The following is an 18,145-nucleotide window of genomic DNA, read 5'->3' on the forward strand; positions in this document are numbered from 1 at the left end:
CACAGACACAAAAATATCCACATGAAAGATGAAAGAATGCTCAAAGAGCTGTCTCTCTTAGCCTATTCCTTTTTGTAAATAAATATATTTCTGGACAACTACGCCCTGTGTGAGCTACAACCAGGATATTCACAGGCTATAATTAAAAACCTTACACAACTCAAATGCTTACCAAAGTCCCCGGGGACGAAGATGTCATAGACACAGCTCTGGCCCCTGGTGTAATTGTGTGGGTAGTTTGGGGACAGCACAGTTCCCTCTGAACCTGTGAAGTGACCTCCACATGGAGCTGTAGGGACAGAAATGCACGAGAAGCACAGTTACCAAATGTGAAACAACCAGCTTATGATACCTGGGGAAATAGGATAATAAAATACAATCAGCAAATATATTTTAACTTGCAGAAACGCAAGGTAAGGAGTCACCTTTGAACCTTCAGCTGCTGACAAATGTAATTTTGGCAAATGTAATTTTTGAAAGACACTTTGGGGACATTTTTAAAAGTGAGCTGTAAACAGTCAGGAAAAAAAGCCTGAGGCGTGTTCACAGGATTAAACCCCCACAGGGAGCACCTGTGACTACTTTTCGCCTTTAAAAGCACCATCCATCAACAAAACAATCACAAATGTCACTGGTTTCAGCTCATATCTCTTTAGCTGACCTCTGTCACCCGTTGAGTTGCTTTTTTTAAGTTGCTTTCCCTAACCTTTAAATACAATGTGCATGTATTTTAATATGCAGTAATGCAGTTTGTGGCGCTGAAGCAACAGTAAGGTATGAAGACCCCATCCCCAAGGGAGGAACTGATGCTTGGATCTCTTAAACTTACTCACTACTACTGTCGGCAAGTTGGAAACTGGGTTCATTAGAATAAGCTATGGTCTGTCCTGCACCTGCGTCACATCTCAGAGTCCTAACTTAAGCTGTTAATGATGTACCTAATTTGCCAAGAGGCCCTCTAACACAGTTGCTTCAGACCTCACGGACCAAGACATCAGGCGGGGGAGCCTCGGCTGTAAACAAACGCGCACTCATTTTGTCGTAGGGAAGCTGTCACCACCTGCTCTGAACCCCCTGTGGCCCACACAATGCTTTTGTTACTGCTGTTTCACCGTGCAGCACGTGAGGCGTGAGCAGAGGTGTTAATGTAAAAAGATGGCTCAGCAGCTTACCAGCATTTGGCTGTTGGGAAAGCAGCGAGACGCATGTAATCAAACAAGCAATGACAGCAAGAGGGACTCTAATTCAAGCTGATTTGCTGGACAGAATGGGAGACAAAGGACTGTGGTGGGGAAGGAATTTAAGAATGCTGCTACTGGGAAGGAGAGCACACAGCACTGTCAATCTACAGCAGGTGAGAGCAGCACCAAGAAAAGGAAGGGATTCTCAAGATATGCTTTAATGGTTTCCTCCTGACAGGAGAGGGGAATGCTGTGGAGAAGTGGGCACACTGCAAAATCATTGTGTGTTCTGTTAGGCAGGAATAACCACAATACTTGCATTAATACTTAAATCTACAAATAGTGATAGAAATTTAACATATTAGTGGATAAGATTTCAGTATCTTCTCAGTGCATAGAATTACATTTTTATGCGAGTTACTGTTCTATGAGGGCTTTAAAAACATCTGAATACTGACCATTATATCGACAGCCATGAATAAAGGGGTTCAACTGACTTTGTGTATATAGATATATATATATATATATAAATATATATATATACACACACACACACACACAATATCGACTGATCCAGCCCCTCAATCCTCTTATCCCTATTCTTAATTAGATAGTCTAATGGAAGCTAATGGAAACATTACTGCACAACAAGACAAATGTAATGCATTGGGTGAAATGCTAGACTAGATGGACAGAGGCAGGGACAAAACATAGTGAGGCCTTTATCAATATCAATATTCAAGAGAAAAATAAAATGCTAGTTATACGCAAACTCGTATTTTTCACCTTTGTGTACATACGTCAGTAAAAAAAATATTATTCTGGCAGCTGCAGAGGAGGAGGAGGATCTAAACGTCAGTCCAGGTCAAATGTGCATTCTTTAGCACATGCAGGTTACAACCTAAATGAAAATCGAAACATTGCTCTATAGTGTTACTAGGGGTTCACAAAGTATCTTAAGCGTTTTAAGCAGGAAAGTCAACTACTGGGTTCCAGTATGTTGCTTCCAGCTTTTTAAATGTGGAAATTTGATGCTTTGTTACTTTTTACAATATACATGTTGAAATTATTCATTTTCTTGAAAAAAATTAATGCACAAATATGTGTTTCGTTTGTTACGTTGTTCACTATTTGGTACCCATTTGGACAAGCTAACAAGTGATCCTCTTTGAAACAGTGCCGAAAGATAAATGTGGTACATTTGAACGCTTCTACAAGGGAAATTTGATTATTCAATCATTTATTTAATAGGAATATCAGTCGATGGAATATTCTTCTGTAGAAAAAGAAAGATGGGCTCAAAAGTTAATATTGCCCTGTTCAGGCATTTCTTCACTTTGAGCCATTCCTTTGTGGATTTGCTTGTCCACTCGGGATTATGAACCAGTTCTAAGGTTTACTTTGATATGTTGCAGAATATTGTTGAAACGGTGACTACCAGCTGCTGAGTTCCTGAAGCAGTGAAGCAACCACAAGTCATAATATTTCCACTACCACTGTTTCACATTGATTTAAGGTTCTTCTCCTGAAATGTTATCATTGATCTGGTCCAAATATGAATACTGATACAGTGAGCTGACAACTATCTTTAATTCCTCTCTCCAGAGCACATTATTGCAATATAATCTTTGTAGTTCTACTCTTTTTTTGCCTCCTGTACTGGTCAAACTTGTGCACTCCTTTTCTCAGACATATTTTGAGAACAGTTGCAAGAGTTATCTGAAAATCCTAGGGGGATACTTTAGGTTCGTAGAGACTTCCTTTTGCATCAAATGTTCAGCTCTTGGGTTGTATTTTCTGGGACGACCAGTCCCGGACAAGTTGCCAGTTTTTTTAAATACGCACCATTCGTAGATGATTTTCCTCAGAGTAGTTCACATAATTTGGAGATCTTTTTAAATCACATGCCAGGCCTATAGGCATCCACAGCTTCCTTCCTGTAGCCTTTGGAGAGCTCTTTAGATCTTGGCGTGATCACACCATGTACTTCAATCAGAGAGTGAATAGAAGACCCTTGCTGTGCAAAGGTTTAAATCAAGTTCTAACTGTCACTCTCAGAGGACTTTGAATTCGTCGGCACCTACACCGGAGCACTTGATTCTAATTTTAATGGACTTAATGTTGTGATAAATGTAGAGGGTGTTCTCTTTGTTGTTAGTGGATTCATAAAAATGTGGATTATATATGTAATTTCTTTCAGTATGTCTCATTTAACTGTAGACACTGGTTAAAAGAGGACCGAACGCTTGCTTGTTTAAAAATGTGGAAAATGTCTACAGTTTCCTTGGGATGTACTCATTTTTTTTTTAACTTGACCATAAACTGGATTTGAGTGATCCAGGTGAAACGTATGACTTCAGCGAAAATTGCTGCTGTCCATAATAAAGTAAAATGTGTCTACCGTGTGTCTGCAGAGAGAAACTACCAACCTCAAGTAATGTCTAACTAATGTAAAGAAGCTTGTCATATGTAGGGGCAGCTGAAGTCATTGCATTTAGCCTTTAGACAGTTAAGTCATTAGTTTAGATTTGGTCTTAGAGTAAAAATACTTAACAGAGAGATGCTGATAGACCCTTTAGTAAAGCACATAATCCCAGAGCGTCTGAGTGAAGTTACACAGGTGCCAAGGGTAAAAATAATGAATAGCTCCCTGGTGTAAGAGTAGGAGCTCCTGTTCTCCTCTGCTGAAAGTGGGATTTAAGGTTTAATTTAACCTCAACATTAAATAGTTGGATAGAAAATTTTTTAAACGGTGGAAAGCTACTGGAGGAAGGAGCGCTTGATAGTTTTCTTTTCGACTCGCACCGTTTCTTACTTCTCTCCTCCTGTAACACTGTGATACTGCAACGCTCTCTGCAATGCCTACATTTGGCCTCAAATAACAATAACAAATGTTCTTTGCAATACACCCTTATGCCAAGACTTAATGAGGTTGCTTCAACCACTGTTAGTTCACAAATAAACTACTTCTACAGAACAGACCTTTTATACAGCAGACAAATATGTGGGCTTTTATACTTTCAGTAATTAGTCCCGTCTATTCTTCTTCACCACAAAGGTTGCTTTACTTAGCATGAAGTCAGGGCCATACATTATTATGAATGTATTAGCGCTGTGCTTGTTCTCACTGACCATTTCTTTTATTCTGTTCAGAATAATTGGAACTGCAGTGTTTATGGCGGAAGTGTAGTTTTGTCTTAATGGGATTATCAATCGTTAACCCAAAACAAAAAAAAACAATAAAAAAAAAAAAATGTGCATAGGTAGTTAATGTTGGTGTTAAGTCACAACCTCCACTGAAAAATAAAGGCAACAAGAAATTGCAGAAAGCTGCAGTTCCTTGGAAGGCCAGTTGGGGAGCTACCCCGTAAACGGACCTGTCTATTTAGTATTAAGTACTTACATTTAAGCATATTTTAGGGCATAGCCGCTTTAAGTGACAGGTACTGCACTCACCTGTGCAGTCACCAATTACTGTCTTAGCCGGAGACAGGCAATGCAGTGATGACAAAGGCTGGAGCCATCACACACAGGGATTTCAGGAATCTTACAGGCAACACAGAGGGTTTGTACATCTTAATACAGTCAAAGGTAGCTATCTGTGTTTATTGCATTTAAATGACAGTCATCTAACCTATACTGACTGATGAGCTTCAGAATAATTAAGTCATAAGTGAGCAATTTGAAGTATTTATTTATTTTTCTTTTTATTTCGTTACCCGTTTTGCGTGTTTCTGGAAATGGCTACTTGCTACAGCTTAAGCTTTGGTACACTGAAGAACGTGACATACCACAGTATAATGTACATAAACTTGTGAGATAGTGATTCTTCTATAACTACCTTACAAGCTACTGTCCTGTGTTATTTTGTTTATGCTTATAAAAATTACAATAAACGATCTGTAGTGATTTAAGTCTTTTACATCTATAATACAGAGTTCATTCATTCATTCGTTTTCTGCTTGTCCTCCGGTGTATCAGAGGGTGCTGGAGCCTATCCCAGCTGTCATTGGGCAAGAGGCACAAAGTGACACAGACAGACAACCATTTACGCTCACATGCACAACCACGGCCAATTTAGAATCCCCAATTAACCTAACGAGCATGTCTTTGGACTGTGGGAGGAAACCACACAGGCAAAGGGAGAACATGCAAACTCCCCAGCCGACCAGTGGGTTTCAACCCAGAACTTTCTTGCTTGGAGGCATCAGTGCTAACCACTACACATCTGTGCCGCCACACAGAATTCAGTCCTCTGATTTTTGCTTTTGTTGCATTCCACAAGAGTAATGTGAACAATGTTCCAGCTCTTTTAAGCTCTGGTGTCACACAGTATCAAATACTCACTAAACAGCAGCACACTGTTACTCAGACCTTGCTGAAATGTAGAAACTCACCTTGACAGTTTGGTTTAGCTCTGTCCCACTCTGGTCTCTTGCTGTTGCCCATGACACATGTCAGAGTAGAGTAGCCTTGCAGCAGGTAGCCAGCCTCGCAATGAAATGTCACCATAGATCCCAGCTTGTAGTCAATACCCATTCTTGTGCCATTCATCACATTCCCCGGATCAAAACACGCCTCCCGTAGTTTTGCTGCCAATCAAACAAAAACAAAAGCTTTTACAGCACTGGTAAGAGTCTAACATAAGAGGGCTTTATAATTAAGCAGATAGGTATAAACTGTTATACAGACTCCAAGGGTATGTTTGAGTTAACAAAGCTATTATAACAAAAAATGAATTACTATGGTAACCATGTGTTAAGAGATGAGGGTGAATGGTAGGCTATTCTCACAGCTAGGATCAAGATTAGAAAGAGCAGCTGCATGCAGTAACATACTTCAAAGACATGATTTCTAATTCATATGTATCAAACTAAATCCCCCGCTGCAATACATAAACACGTTCAGTGAAAATACATACAGAATCCCACTTGCACAAGCCTTCAGAGTACCTTTGTATTCCAAATGAAAGCCGGTGTAGCTCACAGAGCCGTCGCTACGAAATGCCAAGTACATGAAGTTGGAAGTGCTCTCAATCTTCTCTGGAAGTTTGCTGTCTTGGAAACTGCCAATCAGATGAGAGCTGCTGTCTGGCCCATCGTAGATGTACAAGAAATCATAGTTGGGCTCGATACTGAAGCTGTGACGAGTGAAAGCAACAGACAAATGAAAGATAAAACAGCTATTATTTTAAGTCTTAACCACTACATTGTACAGATTGTAGGAGAGATTTAGAATGCATTAGGGTCTCAAAATGAAAGTGTGCGCTACGGTGCTAGTGAGTCACGCCAAGCGATTTGTTTTGTATCTCCAGACAAAGACATAAAAAAAGATATCTCCCCCAAGAGGTGAGAAGAGATTAAATTGTTGTGACACTGCGGTGGCACAAAATCTTCCCAGACGGCAACACGGCAATGCAGTGTGAAAAGATCGTTTCATATCGTAGCTCGGTATATCAAATCACATGCTGCAGAGAGAGAGAGAGAGAGAGAGGGGCGTTTGTTTTCAAAATAATGAGCGCGGTTTATGACGAAAATGTAAATAGCTCGGAGATAATTGCATTTGAGTTGGATCAAGGCAATTCCAATTTAAAATCATAACTCCATCCTTTCATTTGATATTCCCAAGAGAGAAAGCAGCATTGTGCTAACTCTATTAGGTGTTTGTTTTGAAGGACAAAGTTGAGAAAGAAACATGGCAACGACTTCTCCTTCACCTCCAGAACAGGGAGTGTGGGTGTACAGAAAGAACAAATGTACCTATACTCCTTCTCTAGCCCGCCATGAAATGTCTATAAAAATAACACTCAACAGTCAAAAGAAGGCTCCCCGTGAAAACCGCCCTCAGGCACATCCTTTAGTTTGCCCTGCTGGCATTTCTGCTACATGCTTGGATTGCAATTAATAATATAAAGCATAAGGTCTGGGTATCATTCGGGATTGGAAGCGAGATGCACTCGTATCGCAATTCTGACATACAGTATTAATCCAGAAATCTTGTTTCACCACATTTCGGCAAAGTGGCTGGAATACCTGTCTTCACGCCGTCGGTAGAGGCAAGACTGCAGTCGCCCTATCTCTCAACACACCTGGACTCTAACTCAGGTATTCTGCTTAACACACATGGCCAACTTTGCTCAATACTGTGATGTTATAGCCGGTTCCACAGCAGAAAACAAGCAATTCCATGGCACATACTGAGCCACTGAGCATCCGCTGAGAACTGAGTCCATTCTGTTTCAGGCAAGTTACAAACAGACCACAGGTTTATGGAAAGCCTTATCCTGTAAGCTGCTGGACCATGTAGTTAACGGACAAAACTATTTTTTCTTCACCAACATCGCCGTTCTTCTTCTTCTTCTTTTTCAAATATAAAATCTGTCGAGCTGTTCCTATCATGCAAAAACTCCAGCTCCCAACTTCTTTTTAAGAACTTGTTTTTAATAACTGAAATGGGCCGTGTAGGATGTTGTGATATTACCTGATGAAAGCCAGCGAAATAACATAGTCGGAGTGAACTGCAATAAGCCAGTCACAGTCTTTGCTGTGTGGGTAAGGGTGTGGGTAGTTGGGAGAGAGGATGAATCCAGAGGACCCCGTCACATTCCCACCACAAGGAGCTTGAAAGATAAAGAAAAAAAAAGGAAAAAGAGATGAACAAAAAGAAGAATACAGCAATCAGAGTTAAGTCTTTGTACTTGTCCTGTTACTTTCTAAATCTATCAATAGCACAGATAAGGAATGAGCATAAATAGGTTATTAAATATGATAGACTTTTGTTGAGCTCAAGTACTGCAGACCAAAAATGTGGTCATTAGAAGGGCTACACAGTTCATCTCTGCCTTACACATAAGTGTTTTAGTCAGTTCAACAAACAGCAACGACATGCATGCACAGAAAATTGTTCTTTGTGTAACTGCACATTACTAAAATGTAACAACACAATGCAACGGTAGTGCATGTATTTTCTACCGGCAAGAACATGGATTTCTCTTTCTCAAAACTGACAGCAATCATCCATTTATTTTTGAGAGACTATTTTTTTTTTGGGGGGGGGCTTAATTACTATAGTACATGACAGTTCATGGATCTCGCTGGGACTACAAGGAAGCAGCAGACGTCAAACCAGCAAGTCAATTTAATAATCAGTTAATAAATGTGGAAAAGTCTGTTCTGGGATTTAACTGGATGGATTATGTTTATGTGATTTTTTAATGACATTCTTTTATTGCCTCAGAACACCAAAATCCTAAAGCCTCACAAATGGCTTCACTTGTTATTTGATGATTTGGTTTAACACACAAAAAAAGCTATGAAATCCGCTGATGACGGTGACACTTTTATTTAGTGTGCTTACAGAGCAGCCGGCATTTTACACCAAGTTGCAAATGCATTTGGGTTGCTTTTGGTGCCCTTACATTACGCAGAGGTTGTGTTATCTTGTAATTGCACTGCAAGACCTGCACATGACGAGGTCTTTCCAGGCCGGAGGAAAAACTCTGTTAGACTAGTTGGCAGCAGCTCAAGAACATCTAGGTTTCTTTGGTTCTACTTAGTGTAATTATTTCTAATTGTATTGTTAAGTAATTAGCTGTTAAGCTCTATTAAGACAATGTGTTGGGAGACTGTAGAGAACTCGGTCTTTAACCACCAGCAGAAGTGGATTTGTCCACATAAGAGCTGGCAACAGCTCAAACATATCTGAAGAGTCTTGTTTATCCTACACACAATTTGAGACATCAGCGACAAAGAATTATATTCTCTGGTACAGCTGGTTAATAGACAAACTCCCTCTCCTCCTCTTCATCTCTCTTTCACTCTGATCCCCTACACTTCCCTCCCTCTCTCTTTCAATCTATATGTTCCTATCTATCTCCTCCACACATTCCCCCTTTTTTTTCTAGCACACACTATCACCCGCTCTTGCTCTTTCTTACCAATGCAGCTTGGAGGGCTGGGTTGCCAGTAGAATCTATTTTCCACTTGGATGCAGGTGATTCTGCTCTCTCCCTGCAATTCATATCCCGGATCACAAGAGAAGGTCACAGAGTCGCCGGGCTCCCGCCCTTCACCGTTGCGACTGCCATTCATGGGAATACCTGGATCTCTGCAGGCTGTCGCAAGTGAACCTGAAGAGCAACACACGCGCACGTGACTCACACATAGCGGACACACATGTAGATCCAATTTACAAGGGATCAATAAGTGCAAGAAAGAACACTTATTGTACACAGACAGAGTTACATAGTATACGGTTGACAGCTGTTAAGTTGAAACTGTAGCTCAAACAGAGTTACAGCACAGAGCACATTACTATCAGTCAAAATCCTGCCATGTTTTCGTAATAGGTTTCTGTAAACCGCAGCTGTGCAGCAGCCCAGAGCTTCCACAATGATCTGGTAAAATCTGATGGATTCTTAAAATACTCCATCTCGACAGACTTTATTGAGAGACTTAACACTGTTAAGTTTATTGCAGTTTGCTGCTCAGTGCTGCTCTTTTTTTCCCCATCAAAATATAAATAGATCTAACAAAAGTATAAAATGTTGAAGGAAAGAAAAAGGAAATTAAAGGCAATGGTTATTCTGATGTTTGTGATCTGATTAACAAAAGGCAACGGTTATTCTGATGTTTGTGATCTGATTAACAGATGACGCTATTACACACACGGCACAATGGATTTGATTATGTAATTCCAGATTCTAGCAGGATAGGCTCAATGAATATTATTTATCCCTGTGAAACAAGGGGCTATAATGCACCCTGTAATAAAGACACACTTAACCTCAATTCTACACAAAGGATTATATAAATGTAACTTTTTGACAGAATTATGGTTACCATCTACAAGATGCTGTCAATCAGTGAATAAGGGAAGTAAAAGTTTCACCTAACAATCATTTCAAGCTACAGTGCAGAGGTTTTGTCTCCCCTTTCTGGCAATCCCAGTATTTACACAAACACTGTTGACACATGCATATGATGTATACCTACATTTTCAGGGCTCCTCAAACAAGGAAAAGCTACACTAGTGTATTTGCTGTTGCTTTGTTTTTTTTTTTTTAGAAACAATCTGAAGAATCAGAAACTTTTCTCAGACGCTTCAAAAGTTCCATTTAATCTTTCCTCAACAGCGGAGACGATGAACTCATAGAGCCTTAGTTATATTTGTAACACTAGTTTCTCTGCCATGAGCCCTGTCAGTTGCTGTGGGTTACTCCATCGATAGAGTGTCTCCCCTCTTCTGCTCTGGCAAATCATCATTGCTGATTGATGTAAAACGCGTCAATACCAGTGCACCAATGGCGAAACGTCACCAGAGTCAACAGCTTTTGAACTCTAGTATACTATGAAATACAGGAACACTTATCTGGTACCGATTGGCTTAAAGAGCATTGGGTTTGAATGCGACAGATGTTCAGTTAAGTGTAAAGAGCCATAGATTCAATTCTACTAGAATAAGACACATTTACAAAATGAAATAATTGGGGGCAACCCTGAGAGACTATTGGTACCATGATAGTTTCCCTATTATTCTTTTCTTTATTTTGTTCTGAAAAACAGCAGCCTCAGGCAAACAGAGTAGTTAAGTACAGTATGTCTCTGCAGAATCAATTCCAATTTTGCAACGCAGTGCATTAAATCTCATATAATTGATTTTTAAATTAGGCTGCCATACCGGTATGCTAATGAAAACATTTACAAACCCATCACACATGGCATACATTAGGTTTTAGTAACTTCCAGGTGCTCGGTTTTGACAGCTGAACACATAGACTCCATTAGTATCACAGCAGCTATGATCTGTAAAATAGCTGGGACTTTCACTGCTCATCAAGGCATGGATAAAGATTATACAAAATACTGGAAGCTCCACATGACATGGAACTAAAAAGCACATTTGGGCAAATATTAGGAATCAGCATGCTACAATATAAGGCTTAAGAATAATCTGTAGTTGCAGTGTACTTACGACACACTTTTACATTTATGTATAAGCTGGGTAATAAATCTGATCATTTTCAACACTTCAGAGCAACTCTCACTAAGAGCGAGCAAAAAATATAAAGTACTAAAATATACTCACTTGAGAAGTCAATGGCAAATCCAGATTTGGTGATGTAAAAGTCGGTCTCGAACTGAATAGTGACGATGTTGAGAGTGGAGTGAATTCCCTCAGGCAGCAGCGAGCCACTAACCTCCTTCAGAGACATCTCGTTCTCAGGAGGCCCGTCCCATACCTTCAGTATGTCATGGGAGGCCTCTGTGTCGAATGCAAGAAACTGGAGACTGAAAGAGGTGAGCACAAGAGATTGTTGGCTCAGTTTGGCATTAGTTCAGTTTGAGTCAAATCACTGTATTACTTTGAATACGGTCTGCAGGACTGAATCAAAATCAGACAAATTATCGCTTTGTTGAATTAATAATGTGCACAATTCTGCATCCCAAAACTAATTTTCACAAGAAGGAAAGTCAAATGGGTGTAGACTTGGCAAGATTGCATTGAGCTCAAAAGAGAATTCTAACTAAAAACATTGCCCCTATGCTTTTGGGCATTTCAGATGAGATTTGGAATCATCAGTCAATTTCTGTCAAAGTTAGAAATATAGTACAAGACCACAGACTTATCTGCAATCTCATCAAGAGATGGCCCGAAGCAGTTTTTCTGACAAAAACTGCGTGGCAGACTTTATGAAATCATACCATGTTTACTTCGACCTCTAAGCCCAAATGGGTTTTATTTCACAGTAATACTAGGAACTATAAACCAAAAAAAAAAAAAGTGTTTCCATGTCCCAGGAAGATTCCCGTGGGTGCTGTCACTGTGTCTACAAAGTCCCTATCCCATTCTCTGTTAATGGAGCTGCTGCAGGCGGTTTCTCTTGATGACATCTAACTTTAGAGGAGAATTTTTCATGTTTTAAATGAACTTTACGACATCTCATGAAAACACTTTTAGGATGTTTCATTTTTTAAGACTTTGTGAAGTCAGGCCAAGTTAGATGCCCTCAGTTAATTTCCTTGTGTGTTAACTGCAGCTTCTTGTCAAACAACATTCGCCTAGTGTTGTTACATAAATCATCTGAATGTTTGGCCTTATATTTCTAATATATTAATTTCTCGATAGGAGTAATTATTTAAAGTCACAAACACTGGCCACCACCTTTTATGGGTAATGATGTTCAATACAATTTGCATGTGTTGATAATTATCCCACATCGTAATTTGAAAATTCAAAATTGTAACTATTTTCTAAAAAGTATTAAATATGTTGCATTATCAGCAACTGGAATTACCTCACAATGTTGCCAGGGTTGACCTCAAGTGTCCAGGTGCATCTCAGGTTGTTGTCGTAGGGGAAGGGATACCCAGGAGAAAGGATACGCCCAGTAGACTCGCCTTTAAAACTACCACCACACTCCGCTGCATGCACAAAAGTGAACACAAAATACACAATTACCTCCAAAAGTGCCAACATGCAGGTTTTTTTTGCATAACCAAACATACTGAGACTGCAACAAGGATTTTGTGTCTGAGCAGAGATACTCATAGATTGGGAAAAAAAAAAAAAAGACTTTAGTATGGTCCCTAATGATGCTATTAATTAACATTGAAAAGACTGTGTTCATATAGGACGGGGCATGAACAGCAGGGAGGACACTGCTACAAATGTTAATGACAAAAGTAATATCTTATCATCAAGTATATGTGGTCTCTTCCCTAATCCTGTGATATATATTACAGAGTAAATGGCGCTTAATTAATAGGAAAATTGCATTAGCTTGCTACAGTGGTGGGTTATCATCAGTATCGTTACACTGGGCAAATGTAAAAGTCCTTGAAGGGAGCCAGTATGTGGCCCTGGAGGCATGACTGCAGAATCCATTTCGCTTTCAGCTCACTGAAACAAAGCTCACTTATAATACACACGTGTTAATCAATTGACTGATTTAGTCATTTTGTTGAATATGCCTCGATGCTGAGCCAAAGACATGTTTCATTGGAAAAGGCAAAAGGAACACAGGCGTTTAAAGAGCAATTCTGCACACGTCCAGAATTTGGAAATCATTTTTTGCCCTAATCCATCACTGCTAGACATCAGGAAACAGACACTGCTTCACAACACCTTCCAGACTCGAGCAGTGTGCAGGTAATAGCTTCGCCTTTCTCTCTCAGCATGTTCGAAATTCTGAAAATACGGCCAAGACTGTGTTTCGCGTCCATTACTCAATATAAAATGAATACGCTGATTATCGTGCTTTTACCTCGAGAAAAATGCAGATTGATTGTGGATTCAGACATTTAAATTACAGAGGCAACAAATGAAGCAGAGTCAGAGCGACACAGTGGAAGCTCAATAGCAATTCTAAGTTTCTCACTATAGAGAGCAGCCACTTCTGAATCAAGAACACAAAGAAAGATCAATGTTTCACAATAAAACATCAGAGCTGTTTATATTCCTTTACAAAATGACACACAGTGTATTTTCTTTCAACAAAGTTCAATTAAGTAGAAATCATGTTGGGATAAATCCTTAGGATTAACACCTAGCTGAGCAATGTTGATAGTGTGCCTGTTCAGAATGATAAAATAAGCCACTAACAGTGGGGGTGAGAAAGAGAGGTGGGCCACGAGACAGACAGAGACCAAAGGATTACCTATACAAGATGGGAGGTGATTGTCCCATGCTCTTCTCTCGCCAGTCATGCACTTGAGGACGCTGCTGCCGTGCAAAGTGTATCCTTGGTCGCAGCCAAACGTGACGGCACTTCCAGAAAAGTGACCCTGGTCACTGATTTTGAAGCCGAACTGAGGCACACCTGGATCATCACAGTGGGATAGCTCAAAACCTGGACAGGTACAAGTTAGACAGACAGGAGAAAGACAGAAAGAAGGATGGAGAAGAATGAGTTGAAAAATGACATACTGACTATCCAAACTATATATCAGTGTTTAACCAAGCCCACTGGAGAGCAGCCTTTCCTTAACCCAGTACCATATCACCATTTATCTGCATTGTAAAAAGTTATTGATTGAGCTTTGAGAATTAATTTCCGGTTGAGCACAGATGAGGGCTTACAGTCCTATTATACTACTTGGCAGGAGAAGATCCATTCTGGACAAAGGCCACAACTAGACATTCACAATTAAATGTTCAATTGAGTGTGGAAATAACTGACAAACAGCCCATCCACTTGGAAACCTTTTGGTTATTAAGAAAGATGTTCAAAAAACAAGCCACAAACAAGAAAATGCTGCAATAACTCACCGAGTTTGAACTTGGCCATGGCCTTTATATGTGTCCCTCTCTTCCAGGTACTAAACATAAGTGTTCTGCTATGCAGCAACAGTGGCCGCACATAAACCTAACAGCTCTGATTTATCCTCTCTGCTCACAGCGAGGTCCATGCCCATGCCAGATGTTATGGCAGTATTACAAGTGTCATGCCCAGTATAAATCTCCAGCAGTTACTGCTCACATTTAGAAAATTACCTCTGCACTTTTGGTGGAAGAGTCATGAAAACATGATCGGGTTTCATGTTCAGAGAAGATTTAAACTGACCATATCCCAACACCTTCTCCTCGCCCTCTCGCTGTACATCACTCAATCCTCTCCACGCTGAAAGGGGCTATTCATTCTGGTTGAAAAGACTGCACTTTAAGATGGGTAAAGTGTGCTAGCTAACAATATGCCTTTTACCTTGTGCACATCCCTGAAACAAAAGCACAAATGAAATCCAATTATGCAATAATTAATTATGGGTTATTCTGTAACTTAAATGGCAGCTTGTAATTAAGCCATTTCTTCCAGACTAATTGCACTTGCATTTAGATACAGATGGCAATTTGTTTTGTTGTTACAAATGAGCGCACATCCCTGATTAAGGTACATTTTCTTATTATTTCTGAAGGTCTGTCAGGATCTAAACTCTCAAATGTTTCATGAGTAACACCAAACTGCACTGAATTGTAAAACCGTTACTGCTTGTACCTGGCACACCGGGTGTAATTATCATAGACTGAAAATTGTAGGCCTAGTAACTGTGGGTTGGCCAGAATCTTTCTTTGCTTTCACACAGTTCTAAAGTTCAAAACTGTCCAAAAGTTAAAACACAACTTCTCACTAACTGAGAAAACCCACTGACATACACAAAAAAATTCAAAGAGCGCAATTGCAGGTGAAACACAAAAACCCTTTAAATTGGATGGCGAAATGCACCGTCACCAGAACATTCTCTCGTCACAGTAATAAATTAGAAATGGTTAGCAACAACACACAGTCAGCAAGCCAATTAGGGAGAGAAACAAAACCCATCTGTTACCGGCCCACTAACAGCGATGACCAAAACTTTCAATACATACATGCATTCTTGTATATGCATGAGGCACGCGCTGTATGCAGTGCATGCTCGCACACAACGTAGGCACAGTGATTTCAAACGGTCCCAACAATAATTCACCTGTTTTAACAAGGTACAGTTAGGCAGGCATGGACGCTAATTGCAGGAGTGGAGGCCAAAAGAAAAGAGAGGGGAAAAAAAAAAAGATCCGCATAGAGAGACAGAGAGAGGGAAAGGAGGGAAAGAAGAAAGCTAATTTTCCAACAGGCATGGAGCAGAAACACCACGCTGTGTTTAATGGATACCCTGACAGTGAGAGACACAGTGAAGCAGGGTGAGGGTCAATTAAAAATTCTTTTAAATTCTGCTACTTGAAATGCCTGGCTCCAGAAGGGAGGCTAAAGTCACTCATTTGGAAAAGCTTTAGGGTCCTCCTCCCCCATGGGAAATGAAATGTGACTTACTGTGGTATATGAGCTGGAACCCCGCTGCTGTCATCTCATGGTCAGAGTAGAATTCAAGCCACAGATAGTTGGAAGTGCTGGTGAGGGACAGACCCTGCATCAAAGTGCCTGTGTAGGTGCCAAGGAGTGGAGCTGCACCATCCTTTCCATCATACAGCTATATTCAGAAACAGACAGAAAAAAGCATGATGGAAGGTTCTGCTGCAACAATTAAATATTAATGCCGAGGAAAGAGAACAACAATTAAATAGGAGATATTAGCACAGTATATCCTGTTTTTTTTATGGTATCTTTATGGCAAAGCCAATGTCCTAAATGTGAAAATTTGATTGGACCATAATTCTTCTCATTGATCTGACACGGCAGAGCTAAACGAAAGTGGATGATGGACTCATGATGTGGAAGAATAACTATTAAATGTTCTTCTTCAATAATTAAGCACTAAAATTCCCCAAGCCCAGAGTAAGGTACTGTTTGTAGAGGTGTTGTGGATTTGTGCAAAAGTTGAGCCCACCCATAAAATTTTCCGTGAAGGAAAGTTGGTCTGGAATCACTCTGTTGTGAACTAGTTATGTCCCAGTAATGATCTGCCAGGCCAGTCTAGTCATTTGAGCAGGGTTTACACGGTCATGCACATAAGAGTAACACTCTACATGCACTCTACGTGCAATTGAATAGTCCTACGACCAATCAGAGCCAGTATTTCTTTCTCTGTACTGGCTGAAACAGGTTCCATAATGAAATCTCAGTGTTACCAGACTCACCCTCTAATAGGAATTGAGTATGACTATGCCAGTATTTGCTGTTTTGTTTTTTATCTAGATGTTGTTCTCCATTTTTCATCCACAGACCCTTCGGGAATGCAGGTTTTTACCTGCAAACCGAATCTTTCATGACAGATGTCAGTGAAATAACAACAAATTAGATAAAAGGATGTAAGTTCTTTCTTTGAAATCGTACCGAGGCACTTCATTTTGTTTTTCATTTTCTTCAAGGCAATTTAGCGTTCTACGTGTCTTTCCACATTTCAGATGTTCGCAAAAAGGAAGTACAAGAGATTACAGTCTACACAGCTCCATTACTGGAAACACAGATAGTAGGCTACAGTGCTGTTAATTGCAGCATCAGATAAGACATCTGCATCCTAAAAAGAGTGCAATCCAGCTGTGAAGTGGGGCTACATAGTCATTTGCATCACATCTGTGGTGCTTACCAAGACTATTAAAATACCCTTGTGCAAAGAAAAGAATACTCTGCTTCCTAGGGGGGTGCTGCTGCTATAGTTTGACCTTTGCTCTGACTTACAAGGCAAAAAACAAGTCAGTATTTTGCCTGGTGCTTTTCCACAAAATCCCTTTTCTAGTTTCCCACGTTGCACATAGCAAAAAGCACCCAGATCTTGCTAATATAGTTTAACATTAATTCAACGCTGACATGAACTGAACTGACTAACACGAGCTCTTTGTTTATTTGTTGGTTTATCCATTTTCTGTCAACAAAGAGGAATGCGCGCATTGTGCCTTTACCTTGAGAATGTCACCTTGTGCGAGTTGAAAGGTGCTGGCAGTGATGTTAATGCCTTTGCCTGTTTGGACCTGAATGCTGTACACACATTCATGGCTGTTGTCATAGTTCATTGGATAGTTCGGTGACAAAAGAACTCCCTCATTGTTGGCGACTGTCGATCCGCACTCCGCTGCAAGGAAACAAACACGCAGACAATAGACATAATCAGCTGCCTTGTGTGGGATGCTCACGGAAGACATTACATGACTGGTCCATTAGCATGTTACTAAAGAGATAACTGTACAATTCTAAGTGTCTTACTTGGATGACCATAATTATCCAAGTGTCCATCCATTTTTATTCCTTTATTATCATCATTATCAAGTGGAACTGACACATTATGAAGCAGTGAGTAGACTATTAAATGCTCAGTGAAAAAACATCGACTAGCTTTCTTGAAAAGACAAAAAGTATAGAGGATTACTTTCCAGAATTAACTGCTCTGCATCAGTGCACAGGAGAAACATTACATGCATTCTCTGCTCCTTTATGTTTAGTTGTTTGAAATAAGAACAATCCTACTTCTAAAACACGCCAGGCACTCCACCAAATAGGGTGATGGTACTACTTAAAAAGACACAATGCCTCTGCT

General features: G+C 40.1%; 1 protein-coding gene across 1 annotated transcript in view; it reads right to left on the reverse strand.

Annotated features, from left to right (window-relative positions):
* LOC311497296 (CUB and sushi domain-containing protein 3-like) overlaps positions 1–18,145 on the reverse strand; it is a 219,112-nt gene that overhangs the window by 110,861 nt on the left and 90,106 nt on the right. The window contains exons 22-31 of the mRNA XM_084557548.1: positions 17,514–17,683; positions 15,988–16,144; positions 13,840–14,031; positions 12,478–12,604; positions 11,268–11,470; positions 9,118–9,309; positions 7,662–7,800; positions 6,134–6,321; positions 5,579–5,773; positions 173–289 (exon numbers count right to left, since the gene is read on the reverse strand). Of these exons, the coding sequence (XP_084413674.1) occupies positions 173–289; positions 5,579–5,773; positions 6,134–6,321; positions 7,662–7,800; positions 9,118–9,309; positions 11,268–11,470; positions 12,478–12,604; positions 13,840–14,031; positions 15,988–16,144; positions 17,514–17,683 (1,680 nt within the window). The remainder of the gene's footprint in view (positions 1–172; positions 290–5,578; positions 5,774–6,133; positions 6,322–7,661; positions 7,801–9,117; positions 9,310–11,267; positions 11,471–12,477; positions 12,605–13,839; positions 14,032–15,987; positions 16,145–17,513; positions 17,684–18,145) is intronic.

This window comes from Chelon labrosus (genome assembly GCF_963514085.1).
Source record: "Chelon labrosus genome assembly, chromosome: 12".
NCBI lineage: Eukaryota > Metazoa > Chordata > Actinopteri > Mugiliformes > Mugilidae > Chelon > Chelon labrosus.